This window comes from Lissotriton helveticus, chromosome 2_1 (assembly GCF_964261635.1).
Source record: "Lissotriton helveticus chromosome 2_1, aLisHel1.1, whole genome shotgun sequence".
In the NCBI taxonomy this organism is placed as follows: Eukaryota; Metazoa; Chordata; class Amphibia; order Caudata; family Salamandridae; genus Lissotriton; species Lissotriton helveticus.
Window position 1 is genome coordinate 1876028604 of NC_136059.1, and position 19329 is coordinate 1876047932.

The following is a 19329-nucleotide window of genomic DNA, read 5'->3' on the forward strand; positions in this document are numbered from 1 at the left end:
ACTTAGCAGCTAGCATCTGTGCGCCCCAAATAGATGTAAAGTGACATTTCACACCAAACTATGGCACTGCACGTTGGTTTTACATATCTCATACTTTCAATTTAACATCATTACGCCAAAGCTTCTTTTTCTTTGCGCCACTCTGCCTGGAGTTCCATGAACGTTAATATTTCCCATCCTAAAATGGCCGCTGAAGGGTAGGCACGTAGCAGGCAAAGCAACGCACCAGTGAGTGCTCTAGTTTCTCTTTCGGCTTTCCATGACAGCCCTACAGGGCGGACTGTCATCCACTGTAGGCGCCGCCGTTGTATCCAGCGCATGCGTGACCCCGAATTGTCGCGCGCTAATTGAGTGGAGCTAGACGACGGCTTGCGCCTCCTGGATCGCTGCTGGACCCGACTCCCCACGCCCTCCTTGAGAGCGTGCTGAGCCTGCGCGCGGCCTCCCCTGCTCTAGCGCGCCTGTGCCGGGTCGTCGGCTGTTGGGGAGCTGCGCAGTGGGCCTTGCGCGGGCTCGGGTCTGCGCGTCTACCTGGTGTGTGCGGCGGAGATGGCGGGTGCAGCGGAGGAGGCTGCTGCTGCATCGGTGGCTGAGCTGGGAGGCGAGCCGCTACCGCCTGTTGAGGAGGAGGGGGTGGGGCCAATGCTGGTGGTCAGTGGGGTGCTGGTGAACGTGGCTTTGCTCGGTTTGCTGGTGTTTGGCGCCTGGCGATTGTGGCGGCACTGGAGCGGCCGGCGGGATGGCCCAGGCGAGGGCACCGAGGGGGAGGCCCCCGCCCTACCCCGCATGAAACGCCGGGACTTTACTCTACAGCAGCTGCGGCAATACGGGGGTATGCCCTGCGGAGAGGACGACGTCGGAGGGGAAGGGTCTTCGGCCCCACCGGGAGAGCGCCGCATCCTACTGGCTGTCAACGGGAAGGTGTTCGATGTGACCAAGGGCCGCAAGTTCTACGGTCCTGGTGAGGAGGGAGAGGGCATGGGAGGATGCTAGTTTTTGGTGCATGTGCCTAATGGGCTATTTAAGGGCTTGGGACAGTCATCGGTAGGATTTTGTGTACTTTAGAAGCGTGCTCTGGGTTATATGGCTGTGTGTGGGCGCGGCCACATGGTATGTTTCAGTAGCATGTGGGTTACCAATACATTGAAGGGCAAGGGAAGTGGAAAGGGGTGCCAAGGGAGTGTGCGTGAGTATCGCTACATTGTGTGTTCAAAGTGGAGGAGTTACGAAGTAGTATGATGAGGTTGGGTAAATGCATTGCTCCGCGGGCCAGTGCAGTTTGTGTAGTCTGGTGTTGGCCCGTGGGGCCCCTTTGTGTTATCAGCAATGGGAGTTGCACTTTCTTGGGGCACTGATTATGCGCTCGAGGATTTTTCCGGGACATGGTCTTTCACACTCAAGCCCAAGATACTAGGTTGGTCACGAAACAGCTGGCGTGGCTCAATTTGTGCCTAATGCTGTCTGAGCCCCAGCAAGGCCGCTCCCCATATCTGCTTTTCTGTGTAATCCACCTCTCTCGTTTGACTGCTGTGACGGCCTGGACAGCCCATTCTGCACATAGTGCACATCAACCCTTTTCGGGAATATCTAACAGCTCACGAGCACGTAGAATGGTCCCTGGAAAGTGGCAAATAGCAGATTATGCTCTCAAGCTAGTCCATGAATGTGTCACCTCACCATTGACACCAGGGTCGGATTGGGAACAGTTAGACCTGGGCATCGAACGAAAAGGTGGCCTGTATTTGCTGATAATGACTTTAATGAAATGTTGCTTAGTATCGGGAGAAATCTGATAAATTAAGTATTCTAAGCTCGTGGGGTCGGTATCATTGACCAAGACTAAACGCACCACTAATCATACCATTATTCCACTGCAACTCACCCACAGGTCTCATCACCTGATCTTCAGGCCCATACATTTCTCTACTTTTTGTGCATGAATATATTAGCCACTTGCTGGTCCTTTAGTCTGTGCTTCCCCTAAAGATTCCTAAATATTCTGTATTATATCAGACCATGAATCCGAGAACCATCCGCATCTATTGTGTCCGCAGGCTTCTGTTCAACTTCAAGAAACCAGGGGTCTTACTCTTTTGGTTGTGACGCAGGAGCCTCTTTGCAAGCGATGTCTTGGGGGATTGCATACTACTTCGTACTTGATGTCTTTAGTTTTTGTGGGTAGAGACTTGATCTGAATCTAGAAAAACTGCAGGAATTCAGTCAAATGCCTTTCATTCTCTCTATACCTCTTTCTTACTTGCTGTGTGCACCACTCACATTCTCCCAATCACTTTTTGCCTCTCTCCTAGTTCTTTCTTTTTCTCTCATACTCTAGTTCTTTTCCTCTCCTTGGTGTCTTTCATTCTACCTATATGCTTCACTCAGTCTCTCGCATTTCCCCTCTCCCTTTTCTTTCTCTGTTTACAAATTCACACTCTCTGCCACTCCTGTCCCCCCTGTGTATTTTTTTTTAGTTATTTGTATATCTCTCAGGCTCTTATTCTTCCTGTCATTTTGTATCTCTCCTTTACGTTTTATTTAATTTCTCTGTCCTGCAAACCTTCCCTTTTTCTCGTGCCTTTCTCTCTCCCGTCAGCCTCTTTAACAACCCTCTGCCCCATGAATTTCTTTGTACTATACTTATGTTATATTCTTATGTGTCACCTTAATTACTTTGCTGCAGACAGTAACGAAGAGTCCTTTTCTGCCGGGAGGCAGCTCTTAAACCTAAGGAGAATCCACAGGTGGAATTTCCTTTACCATTCCATCTCTTTGATAAAGGAAATTCCACTGGTGGATTGTAATCTACATTTAGCACCACCTCCTGGAATGCCAATAACCTCTAAACTAAGCCCTAGACTGAGGGAGAGAATGAGGGCTCTGCATGCGAGGTAGTAACTATCCTTCCTTTTGCACGTAGACCAGGAAATGTTTGACATACTTGTCTGCGCCCCTCTCCTTCATTTTCTTCGCAATTCACTTTTTCTGTAGTTTTATATAGCATAAACTCTACCCAAAAGTATTGAAGTGCTTTACATGGACACGTTCATTTATTTTAGGCAGTAGGATATTTAATGATATGCTCAGAATCACAGATTGTTGAGCTGAGGCTGAGACTAAAACCTTGTTCTGATGCTTCAGAGTCGGCAGCTCTGACCATTACACCACATCTTCTACCACCTGTCTGCCTCCCTCTTCCCCACTTTCGCTTTCCAGCTTACTGTCTAACAATTTCTGCCCATCTCTCTGCTGTCTTTCATCACTTCTCCTGAATCTCTCCCCCCTCACTCCCTCCATCTGTCTGCATACCTAGCACTCTTATCCTCTCTCCTCTACCTTTCCTTTCTTCCTCACTTGATTTCCTGTTCCCTCTTCCCATATTTTTGTCATTCTTCTCCACTCTGCCGTCTTACTTTTCCTTTTGTCTCTCTCCACATTGCTCTCCTCACTCAGTCCATTTTGTTACTGTCCTGCCATGGCTATTCTCCCTTTCCTTTGTCATTTTGCCCCCAAATTAAGGTTTTTCACACATTATTTTGTGTTGTCAAAAATATTTTTCTTTTTGCTCATTTTGGTTGCTTGCATTACTTTTTATTTCCATTCAGTGGTAAACCGAAGTCCCTCCCAGATAACAAGGTAGCAGATGTCTGCTGCTGGAAATGAAAGTAGAACCTTTTAGATGACATAAAACATAGGTCCTGTGCACACGTTTAGGGTGATGGGTTTTTATGTAAAAGCCAAACAGTTAGGTACACTTCATCGGAAGCGGGTAATAAAAAAGTCTAGATCCAGCGGTGCTTGAAGAGTGATTTATAGTTCAATCTTGATCAGTACATTCGAAATAAAGCAAGCCGACACCTGGTTCCTATAGAGCAGCTACCACCACATTTCTACTCGACACACGATTCTCAGATCGTGGGCCTTGGACGCACCCGTCCTCAGGCTTCCCTTATGGCACCACCGTTTAACAGGACTCGTTATTTCCACTTGTTCACGCACCAACCTTACACCGCAGCCTGGCCATATCCCTGCCGAAACTTCGCCCTGAAGAGTCATATCTTCACATGATGGGACGAAACACGTGTCGGCTTGCTTTATTTAGAATGTACTGATCAAGATTGAACTATAAATCACTCTTCAAGCACCGCTGGATCTAGACTTTTTTATTACGCGCCTCCAATGAACTGTACCTAATTGTTTGGTTTTTACATAAAAAGCCATCACCCTAAACGTGTGCACAGGACCTATGTTTATATTGTTGGGGTAAGGGACTTGTGCCCTTGCCTATACAGGAGCTGTTTTGTCTGGGTTTGTTCCCCTGACCTGTTTGCACCGCTATACCTTCGTATATATCTGTCTAACCTATAATCGCACATGCTTGAGCGCCAATTCTTCCTGTCCTCCACTCAAACCCAATCTCTTCTTACAACCTTTTAGATGACCATCACACTTAATCTTTCACCCTACACAGCACCCTTTAACTCGACTTAAGGTAACATTAGAGCTGGCTGTGATGTTCAAAAAGTGCATAGCCACTCCCAGTGGCCTCACTGTCACTCTGAGAGACTCTGGATGGGCGGGGACCCATCACATGCTGTGCCTGCTCAGTTTGGCACATTGTCCTACGGTGCAAGACAATGAGCCAGCTATTCTCGGTACTTGATTATAAGTAAAGAGCACCGATCTTCGCTCTAAGGCTACAGCAGCCGTTAGGCTCCAGCGCTGGAAAATGTGTTTTTATCTAAGGCTGAAAAAACGGCCCACCAGATGGTGTTTGCATCAGGCCCCTTGGTCATTACCCGATTGCCCACCCTGCCAATCTGACGCTAATTGATACTTTCACACATCCCTTCCAAGGTGTATGCAAATGTGAGAGTCCCCGTTTTTGCAGTTTTTCTTTATAACAGAAACGAGGTGGATACATTTTGTGTTGTCCTAAATCCCTGAACCGCACCTCTACTTCCTTGTTTGTTTGAGTTACCAAGCATGCTTTAGCTCCTTGTAAGTAAGCCCGTTCCTGCAAGTTCCTTATCTTGACAGGCTCTGTGTTCTGAAATTTAATAAGCCTATTAACGACGAAACCATAAATACGGTGCCAACACCAGGGGTTTGGAATCCCTATAGCCTGACGCCTAGCACATATTGTCAATTACACACCACGTCTGATGTTAACTAGTCTCCTTAGTTAAAGAACATCAACAAGATATGTATATATTACACAGTGACGCTTGCTAATGCGTACTTATAGTTACATCCTTACTAGAATGTTTTGGAGTGATCCATCAATTTCCCATGTTCATTCACATACAAAATTTCTGTCCCAGCTACAGAAGCAAGCATTGGTAATGCATCGGTTTAGCCTATTTGATTAATGGTAAGCTGTTTTTTGTTGTAAGTTGTAGCTTAGTGAGCAGTTGTGCAATACAATTTACTGAAACTCCGTTAAAGTGTCATGACTTTATGGAGAAAGGCAATATATTGTGCGCTCTTCTTAGTCAATAAAGTAAATCTAATTGTGTATCTGTGTAAAATTGTGTAAAGGAGGATCATAGCTTTCCACATATTGACAGTGCTATAGAAAATAAAAATGCAGTGGCCTGGAAAGCATTAAGGTTTTGGTAAGTTATATTACACATGTGCTCTCTGAGCTCAAACTTGCTACAAAAAAAAATGCTTATTAATAATCTCATAGGCGTAACCGATGCATTATCAATGCTTGTTACACTTGGTGACATTGTCTCAGTATTGGTGGTAACTCATTAGTACCCATTTAACACCCAATTACAGCAATAACAAACTGAAAGGTGACCAGTCCAAACTTTGCTAAAGAGCCTTCCTCTGTGCGACAACTCATGTTGCTGCTTTTGTAGTCACTTTTTAACCGTTTGAGCTATAATTTTTTTTGTTAAAATCAGCAGATTGTGGCAGGTGACAGATATGTGGCAAATCTATAATTATGCAAAAATCGCCATGGTTTATAAGAACCACCCCAGGTGTGCTTTACAACAAAGTGAGCACTAATACAAGGCTACCCGGGAGAGGAGGTTGGATGATGAATGCCTTCATGTGGGCAGGTGGACAGAGGAAGACCAGCAAATGGACCCAAGACTGAATCACTAGTATCTTACAGCAGAATTGGAAAGCATAAGCAGACGCCGGTTATTATCTGCATATAATCACACAGAACTCAGGACAGGTAAAGCTTCGTAAGAGACAGAATTAGTACATTACTGATGCAACATAAAGGTTGAGTTCCTTGCCACCTTCTCGGATCTCTATAATCAGGACAGTTTTTTGATTGTGCTTGCTCTCTAAAAAACAAATCTCTTAAAAGTGGTGGATTTTCTGTTGCACTAATTAGTTATTCGTTTCGCAGGGGTCAAAAATTTAAAGATAACGGGAGTATTCACTCATTTAGATGCATATGACTAATTATATTGTTAAATCCTTTGTTTTCTGCGTATACATAATGCAGTACCGTTTAATCGCATTTTCTGTCATGTCTTGGTAGTGCGGACCGCTGTTTGCACTTTCCTCCTTCAGCGACGTTGAATAAACAATTAACAGCCGTATGCCTTGCCAAGAGTTCCTTTAGAAATTGATTTCTAACTGATAGGACCACTTAGCATTTTTTGAGGTTACCTGTGCTGACCACTTCCTGTTGAGTAATACGGAGATGTTTGTCAGGTGTAATACGAATCTGTTTTCCAAGGACTATATTAAACACCAAAACAAGTTATGTACCTGTAGAAATGTTAAATAGTTGATTAGCTTGCAGTATAGGGGCTAAAAAAGTTTACCAGAGTTTGGAAGCTGCCTGGACAATGCAGGGAGCTCTTCATATGGTGTAATTATGACCTGTATTGTTTTTATGTTCTTCGTTGTTCAAGTAAATGGTCAATCTTCTCCAATAAGTTTATTTTGTGTAATGTTGCCTTTGCATTCTAGAACATTATTTTTCACAATTGGATCTATTAGTTTAAGGCTGCACTTTCAGTCGGGGATTAGTAAAAGAGTGCGTTTATCAAATATAGATGACGTTCAATATCCCCCTCCCCTCTCCGATTTATTACAAAAAAAAAAAAAAAAAGCTTGCAAAGGCCATGCCATTTGGGTTGCCACTGCTTACTGTTTATTCGGTCTGAGAAAGGACTGTTTGGTTCGTTTTTCCGATTTTTGTGACTGAGTTTGGAAGCTTAGATACAGTAATTCCTTTTATACTCGATGTAAATGCATTTAGACATGCATTTTGTAGGTATCAGAGATATTGGGTAATGGTGAATTCGAGCATGGAAGTTTATAATTCGGGTAGGCTTTACTGGTGTGCAGTTGGCAGTTTCATTGTGTTTACCTAATTTTTTTTTTTGTCCTGTGTTTATTTTATGTAATGTGTGCACTTCCATTATTTTAAATGTGGTTATGGTTTACACTGAAACAATAAACAAACATATCCCTATAGTTTATCAGCTATGCAATCGTGTCTTGGAGGGTGTTTTGACAGTGATTTTGGCACTTAAGTTTTACAGAGCTCCTTTTCCAAGAATAGTGGGACCCTCCACCTTTTTTGGGAGCCCCACCATCAAGATTTTCTTGCTAGGTGTAGCCTCAGCCTCTTCAGCTTGTTGTTCTTGACCCTGCTCTGCCTGCCTTGTGATTAGGCCCCCCTTTAACACTGCCACCGAGTTCAGCTTTTGTATTTGTAGTGACTTGTTCTCGACCCTGCTCCTTCTGCCTTGTGTTTAGGACCCCCTTGAACACTGCCACGAGTTCAGCTTTTGTATTTGTAGTGACCCCCTTTGTATGGGTTCACCTCTTGTTAGTGTTTGTGAACTATCTATCATGATTTGTATGTCAATGACAAATGTAGCAACAAGTGGCTATCAAATCTGGTATCGTACATAAATTACTTTCTGATTTACAAAACCTTTTCTTTATTTAGGGACTGCAATGTCATTAACAATTACTTAATGACCCTAGAATACACCCATTGTATCCCCTTTACTAACTCGGAGAGCAGGACAGGTATGGAAAATATTATCTGAAGGCCAAATTGGCAATAATGTCTTTTGCACTTTTTCCCAGGATCAAGCCACCTTCTTTCATCAGACTTTCAACGACTAAATATCCACTTTAACAGCAGCCGTGAAATTATAATTGCTTAGTCTATCAACAGATACCAAAATATATTTGCCAGATAGTTTGTTCTTCTTAACATGTAGCTCATCTGTCGCTAACTTGTAAAATCACTTTTTAGGTTTCGCCTAATATCATTCGCTTGCAAATGTAATAGGCGAAAATTCAAGGGCTCGATCGACTCGTCAAACCACTGCGGTTTTTCCACAGTGCATGTGAGGGTCACGTGACCACAAAAGCGGGTCACGTGACCACACAAGCATGCGCATCTCATTAATCCGCCTGCCACACTTCTCCCCTCGCTCGCATTTCCGCCCCCCCCCCCCCACCAGGCTCTCCCGCCCCCATCCGGCTTCCCTCCGGCCATTTGCCAGCATTGCGAGGCCATTTGCCTTTACATGGACACAAAGGCGAAACTTAGACATAAATAAATGTACTTCAAATTAAACAAAGAATCAGTTAACAACTCCTGTTTTCACCAGTACGTAATGTAGCACGCAAGACACAACATGCCGGAGCGCTTTTGAAGATTCTTTCTGTCTTTCTTTTCAAAGGTTTTTTTTTCGTTCCTTTGGTTTCCTCCCTTTTTTTTCATTTCCTTCTTGCAGCCTTCGTGTGCCTTTTCCCTTTCTTCACTGTGAGTCAGCCTCTCTTCACAGTAAGTACCTAGGGACGCCGAGGACTCCCATGCATGTGAACTACAGCCGAACACATGCCCCTTGTCTGTGGCTCCCGCAGCTGCTCGCAGATGCCCCTGTATTCTAAGCCATTCTAGCACTCACGTGAAATGTTTCTGCAGCTCGACTCCCCACCCCGTCTGTTTGGTTTCACATTTGCACGTCTCCTATGCTGCGATTACCAGTGGTTCTCCGGGCCAGCCTGACCTGACCCGGGCGCCTGAACACCTCCTTGTGGTGGTAAACGGAATAGCCGCTGGAGTGATAATGAAAGTCGGCTTTCTCACGGCACCGTGGTCTTGAGCACGTCACAGGAGTTTATATGTTTTTATTTGTGCACTTTAATATAAGTCAAACTCGAGCCAATGGTATTGGGTGCATGAGCGCCTGTTACATTACACGAGGTCACATTCATTTTTTTAGGCACATGGAGATTAAGTGATTTGCTCAGAATAATTCTGGTGGAAAATCCTGCTTCCTATGGCGAGCTCGCACTGCAATGTACATGGGGAGTGTTTTACATCTCCAATGTATACCAAAAACATTACATCTATGTCTCATGAACACGTTGTATACAGAATTTTTTTTTTATCCCTGCTGTAGGCTTTAAATCGTTTAGGTAGGACTCCAAACGGTAGATACACCCATTGGCTTTGCCAGTGATTGGAACAAGTAAACTGGATTACTATCATGCATTAAAAAAAACATGAGTATGTGTCTAAAAATCCGTCTCCCCTACTGGTTCTCGTACAGAACGTTTAAAGGGTTCGTCTAGAATTTTAACTGCATAGAAAAGACAAGCACTGGCGTTGCCAATAGGTTTCGCATTTGGAAAGTTGGAGCTATTGGTTTTGTAAATGACACTTTATATTTATATATTGTTATTGACAATGCCAATAACGATATATAAATATAAAATGTCATTTACAAAACCAATAGCTCCAACTTTCCAAATGCGAAACCTATTGGCAACGCCAGTGCTTGTTATTTTCGTCGAGGAACACTTGCATGCGTTTAAGCACCCATTATTGTACCTTATTTCCAAGCAGTGAAACCTCTCCACTGATATGTTGGTCTTTAAACCATACAGACAATGTTCTGCCCTACGATCCCACTGATGTAGTATCTTGACAATAAGTACTGTTTATTGTTCTTGTTGCTTTTGCTCTTTCTACCTGACAATAGGCCTAGCTACAGTTCTTGGCTATGTTAGGCTTTTTTAATAGGAACTCCTTTAACAGTATAATTGCATCTTGAATGAGCCTTTTAGTTTGTTAACTCCTTAGATGTCACTCCCAGGTGCTACATTTGTATTCTTAGAATATATAGTTAATTCCAGTGGCAAGCAGATGAATTTACGTCTCCTTCCCATTAACAGTGGGAGGGGAACTCTGCTCTGCCTGAGGAATTTGCGGCGTTTTGCCAACTCCGGTGGGAAAGCGGAGTTCGGCCAAAAACTCCGATTCCACCACATGGCGGAGTTTACTTTGCCCCCGCTGCCCAGCCCTCTAAATGTGTTACTAGTAGTAGTACCTCTATTGTGCAAAAGAAATGATTCCTTGGCTACTACATTGAACTGATGCCTTTTTAGCTATCAAATGTGGACAGCCAGCTCTTTTATCTATGTGCATTTGTTTTCTTTCTACAAAGTGTCGGGTGATCCAGTGTTGCTTTGCTTGGAAAGGACACATTTTGCCACGGTACACAAGGGCTCTTTTTATTTTTCATTTTTCGCCTGTGTAGTTCTGAATCTCTGAAATCTATGCTTCTCTTTAGTTGTGTTTTAAGATTTTCTAAATGAGGACAATTTGCCATCCCTTTGTTTTTATGAGCCTTTTGATTATACCTTTCCCTTCAAACCAGACACACAGCTGTTTACCTTCGAGACTGTCCCTTCAAATTTAGAGAACTTGCAGTCACAAACCTTTACCCAGGTAGAACCATTTTAAGCCACAATTAGATGCTTATTTTTTTTGTTTTTCTAGCTCAACCGATAGATGGCAGCATTTTAATTTAAATGTTTTTGTGCTAGAAAGTATTCCTGTTTAAAATAAGAATTTAGACATACTATCTGTAAGCTTCACACATTTGCCACACATTTGTCAGTCTTTTATTTTCTGGCGCAACTCAAAGACCGATGGTCTTTTAATAGAATGCCCGACACAAAAATATCGCTGAATTGAAGCAATAGTCTTTTGATACCAGGACACCACATTTCGATAGCCAATCCCAAAGAACAGCAAATCACTTGAGGAAAACCTATGATTTCTGCATTGAAAGTAGAAGGAGCAATTACAAGGCGATAGTGTAACCGTAGCATGTTTTTAGGTCTCGCCTGTCGATGCGCATGCGCATCGAGCAAGCGAGACTATGGTGGCTTATCCACTCTTTATCCAACTTGCAAGGAATCGTGGCGATTCCTTGCAGTGCACGAGAAATTTAAGCTCAATGCGCATGCGCATTGAGCTTAAAAGCGCGTGCACATGCCCCCAGCCGCCTGCCTTGCCTACTCTCCCAGCTGGTGCCGCTCCACCCCCTGCGGCATCAAAGGCTTTCACGGCCGGCCGGCCATGCTTTCAGTTTCACGACCGGCCGGCCGTGTGAAGTACATTTCTAAGCCCGCTCTCCCTGCTCCGCCCCCTGCTCCAGCCGAGACGCATTTCTCCTCCCTCCTCCCCCCTCCTGGGTCAGGTTACCCTGCTTTCTCTTTCTTTTCACCCGGTGACATTGTTGCCTTTAGCCCTTCCCTCACCTCCTCAAGCCGTTACTCGTTGTGTGTACAGGGCTGTGTGTATTAGCGCTTGTGCTTGTCCTGGTTTGTTTGCAGGTGCACACATTACACAAGGCTCTGCTCACTGACCCTAGAGGTAGGCCTCTGACCCGGCACACTCGAGTGAAAGATTCCTCACATAACCCACCGCTCCAGCTGTCTCTTCCTTCAGGCTGCCAGCCTTGAGCGTGGGGGGAGGAGGGGCTGCATACACTTCTGTCCCCGCCGACACGTCAGGGCATGCTGGAATTCAGAGGCCGCCCTCCACTCTGCTTTTCAGTGTACCGTCTGTCATGGCCACAAGCCAGCACCCCCACTTTCGCTGCAGACGAGCTAGGGCTTGTCTTTCTCCAGAGGCAAACAGGGCAGCCTGACTTACGAGAGCCCCCGCAGGCTCACCAACCCAAGGAAAAGCTGTACGAGACAGACGTGTGCTACTCACCTCACCTCTTCCTGGAAGCCGGACTGTGGATAAATGCAGCCGTGGGAAGGCCCCATCCTACCTCAGGTTTAACATTTAATTCTACACCTCTTGAGGGTTCCTGTGATTAACCAACCAAAACCTTGCTGCTGAGCTCATAAACAGTCTGCAACTGAAACGGAGGCGGGCAAATTGCCGTGTGAATTCTCTCCGGCGCCTGCAAGTCAGCTTAACACCTCTTACAAAACAAAACATCACAACTCATCAGTGGCTTGACCTTTGAATATCTGCGGTGTAAAGGTTTATTAATTAATTCATTCAAAAGCGGCCCTTCTATAATTAGCTGTTTCTTGCCCACTATTCATGCCCAGCCCACAAAACCGGGGAACTAGCTGTAGAAACCTGATGAGAGCTGTTAGAACTCCTGGTAGCTGCCCTGAGACCCGAGCCATGCATGCGTGCAAGGATCGGGAACAGAGAATGCAAGGCTCTCGTTTAAGCTTATGACGCACTTGTCTTCACAAGAAAGTCAGATACTTCACAACAACCAGGCCTCATCAGCTGTACCTCAAAACAACCAGGACTCATCACCCCTCTCTCACAACAACCAGGCCTCATCACCCCTCTCTCACAACACTCACTCTCACTCACCCTCAACCCCTCAGCCTCACCCTCACCCTCACTCACCCTCAACCCCTCACCCTCACTCACCCTCAACCCCTCACCCTCACTCACCCTCACCCTCACTCACCCTCAACCCCTCACCCTCACTCACCCTCAACCCCTCACCCTCACTCACCCTCACTCACCCTCAACCCCTCACCCTCACTCACCCTCAACCCCTCACCCTCAACCCCTCCCCCTCAACCCCTCACCCTCACTCACCCTCACCCACCCTCACTCACTCACCCTCAACCCCTCACCCTCAACCCCTCACCCTCAACCCCTCACCCTCAACCCCTCACCCTCACCCTCACCCCCTCACCCTCAACCCCTCACCCTCACTCGCCCTCACCCTCACTCACCCTCAACCCCTCACCCTCACTCACCCTCAACCCCTCACCCTCACTCACCCTCAGCCCCTCCCCCTCAACCCCTCACCCTCACTCACCCTCAACCCCTCACCCTCACTCACCCTCAACCCCTCACCCTCAACCCCTCACCCTCAACCCCTCACCCTCAACCCCTCACCCTCAACCCCTCACCCTCTCCCTCAACCCCTCACCCCCAACCCCTCACCCTCAACCCCTCACCCTCAACCCCTCACCCTCAACCCCTCACCCTCAACCCCTCACCCTCAACCCCTCACCCTCAACCCCTCACCCTCAACCCCTCACCCTCAACCCCTCACCCTCAACCCCTCACCCTCAACCCCTCACCCTCAACCCCTCACCCTCAACCCCTCACCCTCAACCCCTCACCCTCAACCCCTCACCCTCAACCCCTCACCCTCAACCCCTCACCCTCAACCCCTCACCCTCAACCCCTCACCCTCAACCCCTCACCCTCAACCCCTCACCCTCAACCCCTCACCCTCAACCCCTCACCCTCAACCCCTCACCCTCAACCCCTCACCCTCAACCCCTCACCCTCAACCCCTCACCCTCAACCCCTCACCCTCAACCCCTCACCCTCAACCCCTCACCCTCAACCCCTCACCCTCAACCCCTCACCCTCAACCCCTCACCCTCAACCCCTCACCCTCAACCCCTCACCCTCAACCCCTCACCCTCAACCCCTCACCCTCAACCCCTCACCCTCAACCCCTCACCCTCAACCCCTCACCCTCAACCCCTCACCCTCAACCCCTCACCCTCAACCCCTCACCCTCAACCCCTCACCCTCAACCCCTCACCCTCAACCCCTCACCCTCAACCCCTCACCCTCAACCCCTCACCCTCAACCCCTCACCCTCAACCCCTCACCCTCAACCCCTCACCCTCAACCCCTCACCCTCAACCCCTCACCCTCAACCCCTCACCCTCAACCCCTCACCCTCAACCCCTCACCCTCAACCCCTCACCCTCAACCCCTCACCCTCAACCCCTCACCCTCAACCCCTCACCCTCAACCCCTCACCCTCAACCCCTCACCCTCAACCCCTCACCCTCAACCCCTCACCCTCAACCCCTCACCCTCAACCCCTCACCCTCACTCACCCTCACCCTCACTCACCCTCACCCTCACTCACCCTCACCCTCACTCACCCTCACTCACCCTCAACCCCTCAAACTCACCCTCACTCACCCTCAACCCCTCACCCACCCTCACCCTGACCATCACTCACCCTCACTCTCACTCATCCTCAACCCCTCACTCACCCTCACTCTCACTCATCCTCACTCACCCTCACACAGTGCAATAGTTCTCAGACCATTTCAGTTAGAGCTTTTAGAAATGTTTATGGCTTTTTTTATTTGTAATACTTTAGCATTGGCTACAGGAAACAAAAATGCTAAACATTTACAAAAAAAAACCATAAACAATTCTAAAAGCACTAACTCTAATGGTGCGAGACCTATTGCATTTCCAATGCTTGTTAAAATTTATTTTTAACAGAAGTCTGTGCTGGCAGTGCTCTTTTAGATCAAAGGCAATAAAAAGACAAACCTTAACAGCTCTTCCAGGATTGTCACAAGCTGCCGCTGCCACCAGGCATCTGATTATTTTCCACAGGATTGGAAGTGCCTCCGTTTCAGCTTCTGCTGGAGAAGTCTGCAAGGCAGCGGCATTCCAGTTAGAGCTCCGCAGCGTCGCACAGCATGCCGGGACCGATCATAACGCCGCGGAGGACTTAACACACTGCCTCTTTGGTAGTATAGCGTCTAGTTGCACTTGCCACCCCTAATCAGAAGCCGCTCAACCCGAGGCACAGATCATGCTGGTGAGCGGTCACACTGAAGAGAATCCTGAGGGGTGTTCAGGTACATGTGTGCGAGCAGGCGCGCAACACCCATTGGACTTAAAGGGCTTCAGCCCCCCTGTCGTGTGGTAGCCCAGGCTGAGACAGCTTCCCGGGCACACACGTAGCCGCACCCGAGTACTTCACAGGTCTTTTAAAGACCTTTTGCATGTTAATGAGGCATTGTTGTTGTTTAGCCACTTCAAAGAGCCCCTGCAGCTCAACTCTGCCTACTGCTTTAAGTTTCAGCCCCCCCCCCGAAATTTTCTTAGCCCCCCCCCGAAATTTGGCTTTAGTTGCGCCTCTGTGTGCGAGCGCAGCAGACGTGTGATGCTAGAAGATGTCACTGTGGAGCTGATGAAGGCATGTGAGAGACACTGAGAGCCAAATTTAGGGCAGAGCCGAACTCCTTCAACGGACTTTTTCCTCAACTCTGCGGAATTCCGCATAGCGCAACTCCGCCTACCAGGCCCGGTTCCAGAGGGTGGGCCGGGTGGGCCAGGCCCACCCAAACATGAGCCTGGCCCACCCAAACAGGAGCCTTGGCCCTTACAGTGAGGGCTTGAAGGCAGGCACGCAACGGCATTTGGCTCAAAGGGCTGTGTGTGTGTGTGTGTGTTCTGAATCAAGTGTGTGTGTGTGTGTGTGTGTTCTGAATCAAGTGTGTGTGTGTGTGCGCGCGCGCCCCCGGGCTGAGACAGCTTCCCTGGCGCGCACACACACTTCTTGAGATTATTGCAGCTGCACCCGAGTACTTTTCAGGTCTTTGAAAGACCATTGATATGTTAACGAGGCTTTGTTTATTTTTCCACCCCTTCACCTCCACTGGCGAAAGGCCACAACGGCCACCTTTGCCTACTGTTCTGCTGTGTAGATATTTCATTTTCTATGAGGTGCAGGAGAAAATAAGTTTCTTTATTCCTATTCACCTTTCCTGACCCCTGCAGCTGCTTATCAGATCAGGCTGTGACACAAAGTTTGTTTTATGAAGCAGGTAAGAGAATGTTTTACTATTTGTTTTTCTTTTTTAAATCTGCACAGACCAAGCAGGACACATACTTCATGGCACCGTAACTACACTTTATTAGATGCCTTCATATTTTTTACAGTGGTTATTTTTTTAGCGGTTTGTTTTTATGTTTTTTACTTTAATGATTTTAATTCATTGTACAGTTAATAAATAAAGTCAGTGAGTGCTTCATTTGAACAGTTTTTATCATTATCATGGCTGATGAAGGACAATAATAATACAATACAAAATGCCCAGATAACCTTGGTGATTAATGATCCTGCTGGAGAGCAATCATTTGTCTGTTAGTCGTTTTTAAATGCAGATGAACTGTATTTTATGTGGAAGCCTAGTGGGTTACTGCCTTTTTCACAGAGATCGTTGTGTTACTTGCAGTTCAGAAGTTACAATCCTAACATAAGACCGTGACCAATGAACTGTCACCAAAGAGCTGCATATAAACATGAATGGTAGAGTTAGAACGTTGCTTTTTTTGTTTTGTGATATAGTTAGAACTTCCTCAGTCTTTCATTATTCTAATGTTGCTAAAATGAGTATTTTTGGGCAGATATACATTTTTATCAGTAAAGCTGACCCCTCATGGAATACTGTTTAAATCCTACGGTTGTGTTTTCCCAGACCAAACCCTCTTAAAATATGCTGCCCACCAGTATGGATGACGTGATTCCTGCACCTTGTAATCCTCAATGGCTTATGTGACATTCCCTGCAGACTGATTTACATACCTGCATGATTGTCTCTGTATAATGTGTGCGTGATGTAAAGTACTGTGACACCCTACACTGATATGAGTAGCGCTATACAACAAATGAAATGCATTTGAGGGAGGTGCTACGGAGAGATGAGTGGCGCTTGTGGAGGGTGTTAGTGAAGGAGTCTGAGATGGCGGTCAATGGGGGGCTACGGAGAGACGAGGGGTGATGGTGGAGGGTGGCAGTGAGGGAGTTTGAGAAGGTCAATGGGGGACTACGGAGAGATGAGGGGCGCTGAATGAGGGTGGCAGTGAGGGAGTTTGAGAAGGCGGTCAATGGGGAGACTACGGAGAGACGAGGGGTGCTGGTGGAGGGTGGCAGTGAGGGAATCCGAGGAAGAGGTCATGGGGTGGAGAGGGAGCTAGGGCGAAATCAAGAGCACTGGTGGAGGGTGGTAGTGAGGGAGTCTGAGGAGGAGGTCTTGAATAGGAGGGGCTATGGGGAGATGAGGGTCACTGGTGGAGGGTGGCAGTGAGGGAATCCGAGGAGGGGGTCTTGAATAGGAGGGGCTATGGGGAGATGAGGGGCACTTGTGGCAGTGAGGGAATCAAAGGAGAAGCTCAATGGGGGGGGCATGGAGGGATGAGGGGCACTGTTGGAAGGTGGTTGTAAAGGTATTTACGGAGAAAGAGGTAATTGGTGTGGCGCCAAAAAAGACTTTCGCAGCAGCGCTAAAGGCAGCCCTGTCATGGTCTTTCTGTTTATTTAATTAACAGTCTGGTCATAAGGGCTACTGTGGAACATACTTTAAAGTGCGTGCTAATTATATTTACTGCTACATTCAATGAAGTTTGAAGGTGATTTTACTAGTGTTTTTACCAGGAAAAATGAAAGTGGAGCCCGATGGTCCTGATATGGGGCTGGGGCCCAAGGTTAGCTGTGAGATAAGGTGCACTGGAGAGTAGTGGATAATCAAACCTGTAAGGGAGTGCATGGCAGAGTCAGGGATCAGGTTGAGGTAGTAATGAAGAGGGATTCTCCGTGAAGGCTCACACAGTGGGAGCCCGAGAAGTGTCACTTGCCTGATACTCCCACCTCAGAAACCTCCTCTTCCCATCAAAGGAACATTACGTGGAAAAAACACTTTTTGAGAATGATAATATTTAGAAAGAGATTTGGAAAAGAGTGCGTTTTACTGGGACTTGTAAGGCTAAGAAGTGATAAAGGAGGGCCCTGAAGCAGGCCTGCCCAGACATATATGCGACAAATCAAGCCAGCAGTGGCCCACCCAAATGCACCCTTGGCCCACCCAAATTAAAATTCCTGGAGCCGGAGCTACCGCCTACCCTTACCCACTGTGCTCTTCTTTTCTGACCAGGAACTGCAGCCTTAAACTTCCACAACTGGGTCTTTGTCTGTATACCTCTCTTTACACATTCCTGAAACCAAGTGTTTACTTAAAATTGAGAAGCGAGAATTTTTGCGTGCTACTGTAAGTAGGTAGCAGGGTTAGACTCGAGTGAACATTCAGTTACTGATTAATGAGCTAACCATCCTTGCTGCCGGTTTTTAGGTTGAGCCCCGGCAACGAAAGCGCTGCTTTGCGAAGCATGCCGTACTCTGGTATGGACTTGGAGCTCCGCCCATCTTTTCAATTGGCTCCTGTTACTGTCCTTTCTAAATGGTTGCTTTTGATTAGTTAATATGCTTGTGAGCCCCTCCTTAGTAATGCCTTGTCTGGATTTGTAACCTCCCATGAGGACTGGACTTTACTTGTGTTGCTGCACTGTATGCTTTTATCTATTCTGTAAGCACTATTGTCTTTAACTCCTTCGGGGCTGATGACAAGCTCAGCTTGTCATGAGCGTAACCTGCCGTGCGCTCATGACTAGCTGAGCTCGTCATGTAACGCGGTAATTTCAAAATTGCCGCGTACAGCGGGAAAATCTGCCGCATTGATGCGGTTAATGAATTTCCCCTATTGCAGGCACCAAGTGCTTTCCTGCAAGGGTGCCCGCTTTACCTCTGGGCGCCTCGCTACGGTTTCAGCATGGTGCACGTTTTACATTTTATTGGGAATATGGCCAACTTGCACCTTTTTTCTTGTTTTTATTTCTTTATTTGGCAGGGCGGCACGTTTTCACTATAGCGTTGACGTGCCTTTTATTTTCTTCCGAACTTGCCTCTTTTTAGGTCTCGGCTAGTAACACGCTGAAAGCGCGTTCTTGCCAGAGAACTATTGTCGGCGTCTCAGCAGTCTGAGAACACCAAAGTGAGACAAGACCTGGCCGCGCGCAGCGTTTCCCCATAGGATAACGTGCGCGCGGCCAGGTCTTGTCTCCACAGCATTCCAGGGCTGACAGGATCGCGTCGCGCGCCTCTCTGGAATGCAGGGGGAGTCTGCAGAGAGACGCGCGGCGCTGATAAACAGGCAGGCACTGAGCTGCAATCACTTGTTAAAGCACGTTACTGGTATTGCACGTACAATAACAAAAATATGCTGCATTTTAAAGTAGTGTGCTTGAAAAACGCTTTAATGCCATCAGGTCCGGTTCGCGCAATGTAAATGCTAGCACTTTTAAATTTAAAAACTTCATATCCCGCCTCGGTGTAAATAAACCTACCTCAACAGGAGGCGCACGTTTACAAAGTGTGTATATACGGCGGGACCGCAGTGACCTAGTTGCGGTGCTGTGTGCGAAGC

At 47.1% G+C, this 19329-nt stretch overlaps 1 protein-coding gene across 1 annotated transcript in view; it reads left to right on the top strand.

Annotated features, from left to right (window-relative positions):
• The first annotated feature begins 261 nt into the window (after positions 1-261).
• The window catches only part of PGRMC2 (progesterone receptor membrane component 2), a 121002-nt gene continuing 101934 nt past the window's right edge, over positions 262-19329 (top strand). Inside the window, exon 1 of the mRNA XM_078676793.1 lies at positions 262-961. Within this exon, the coding sequence (XP_078532919.1) occupies positions 550-961 (412 nt within the window). The 5' untranslated portion in view covers positions 262-549. The remainder of the gene's footprint in view (positions 962-19329) is intronic.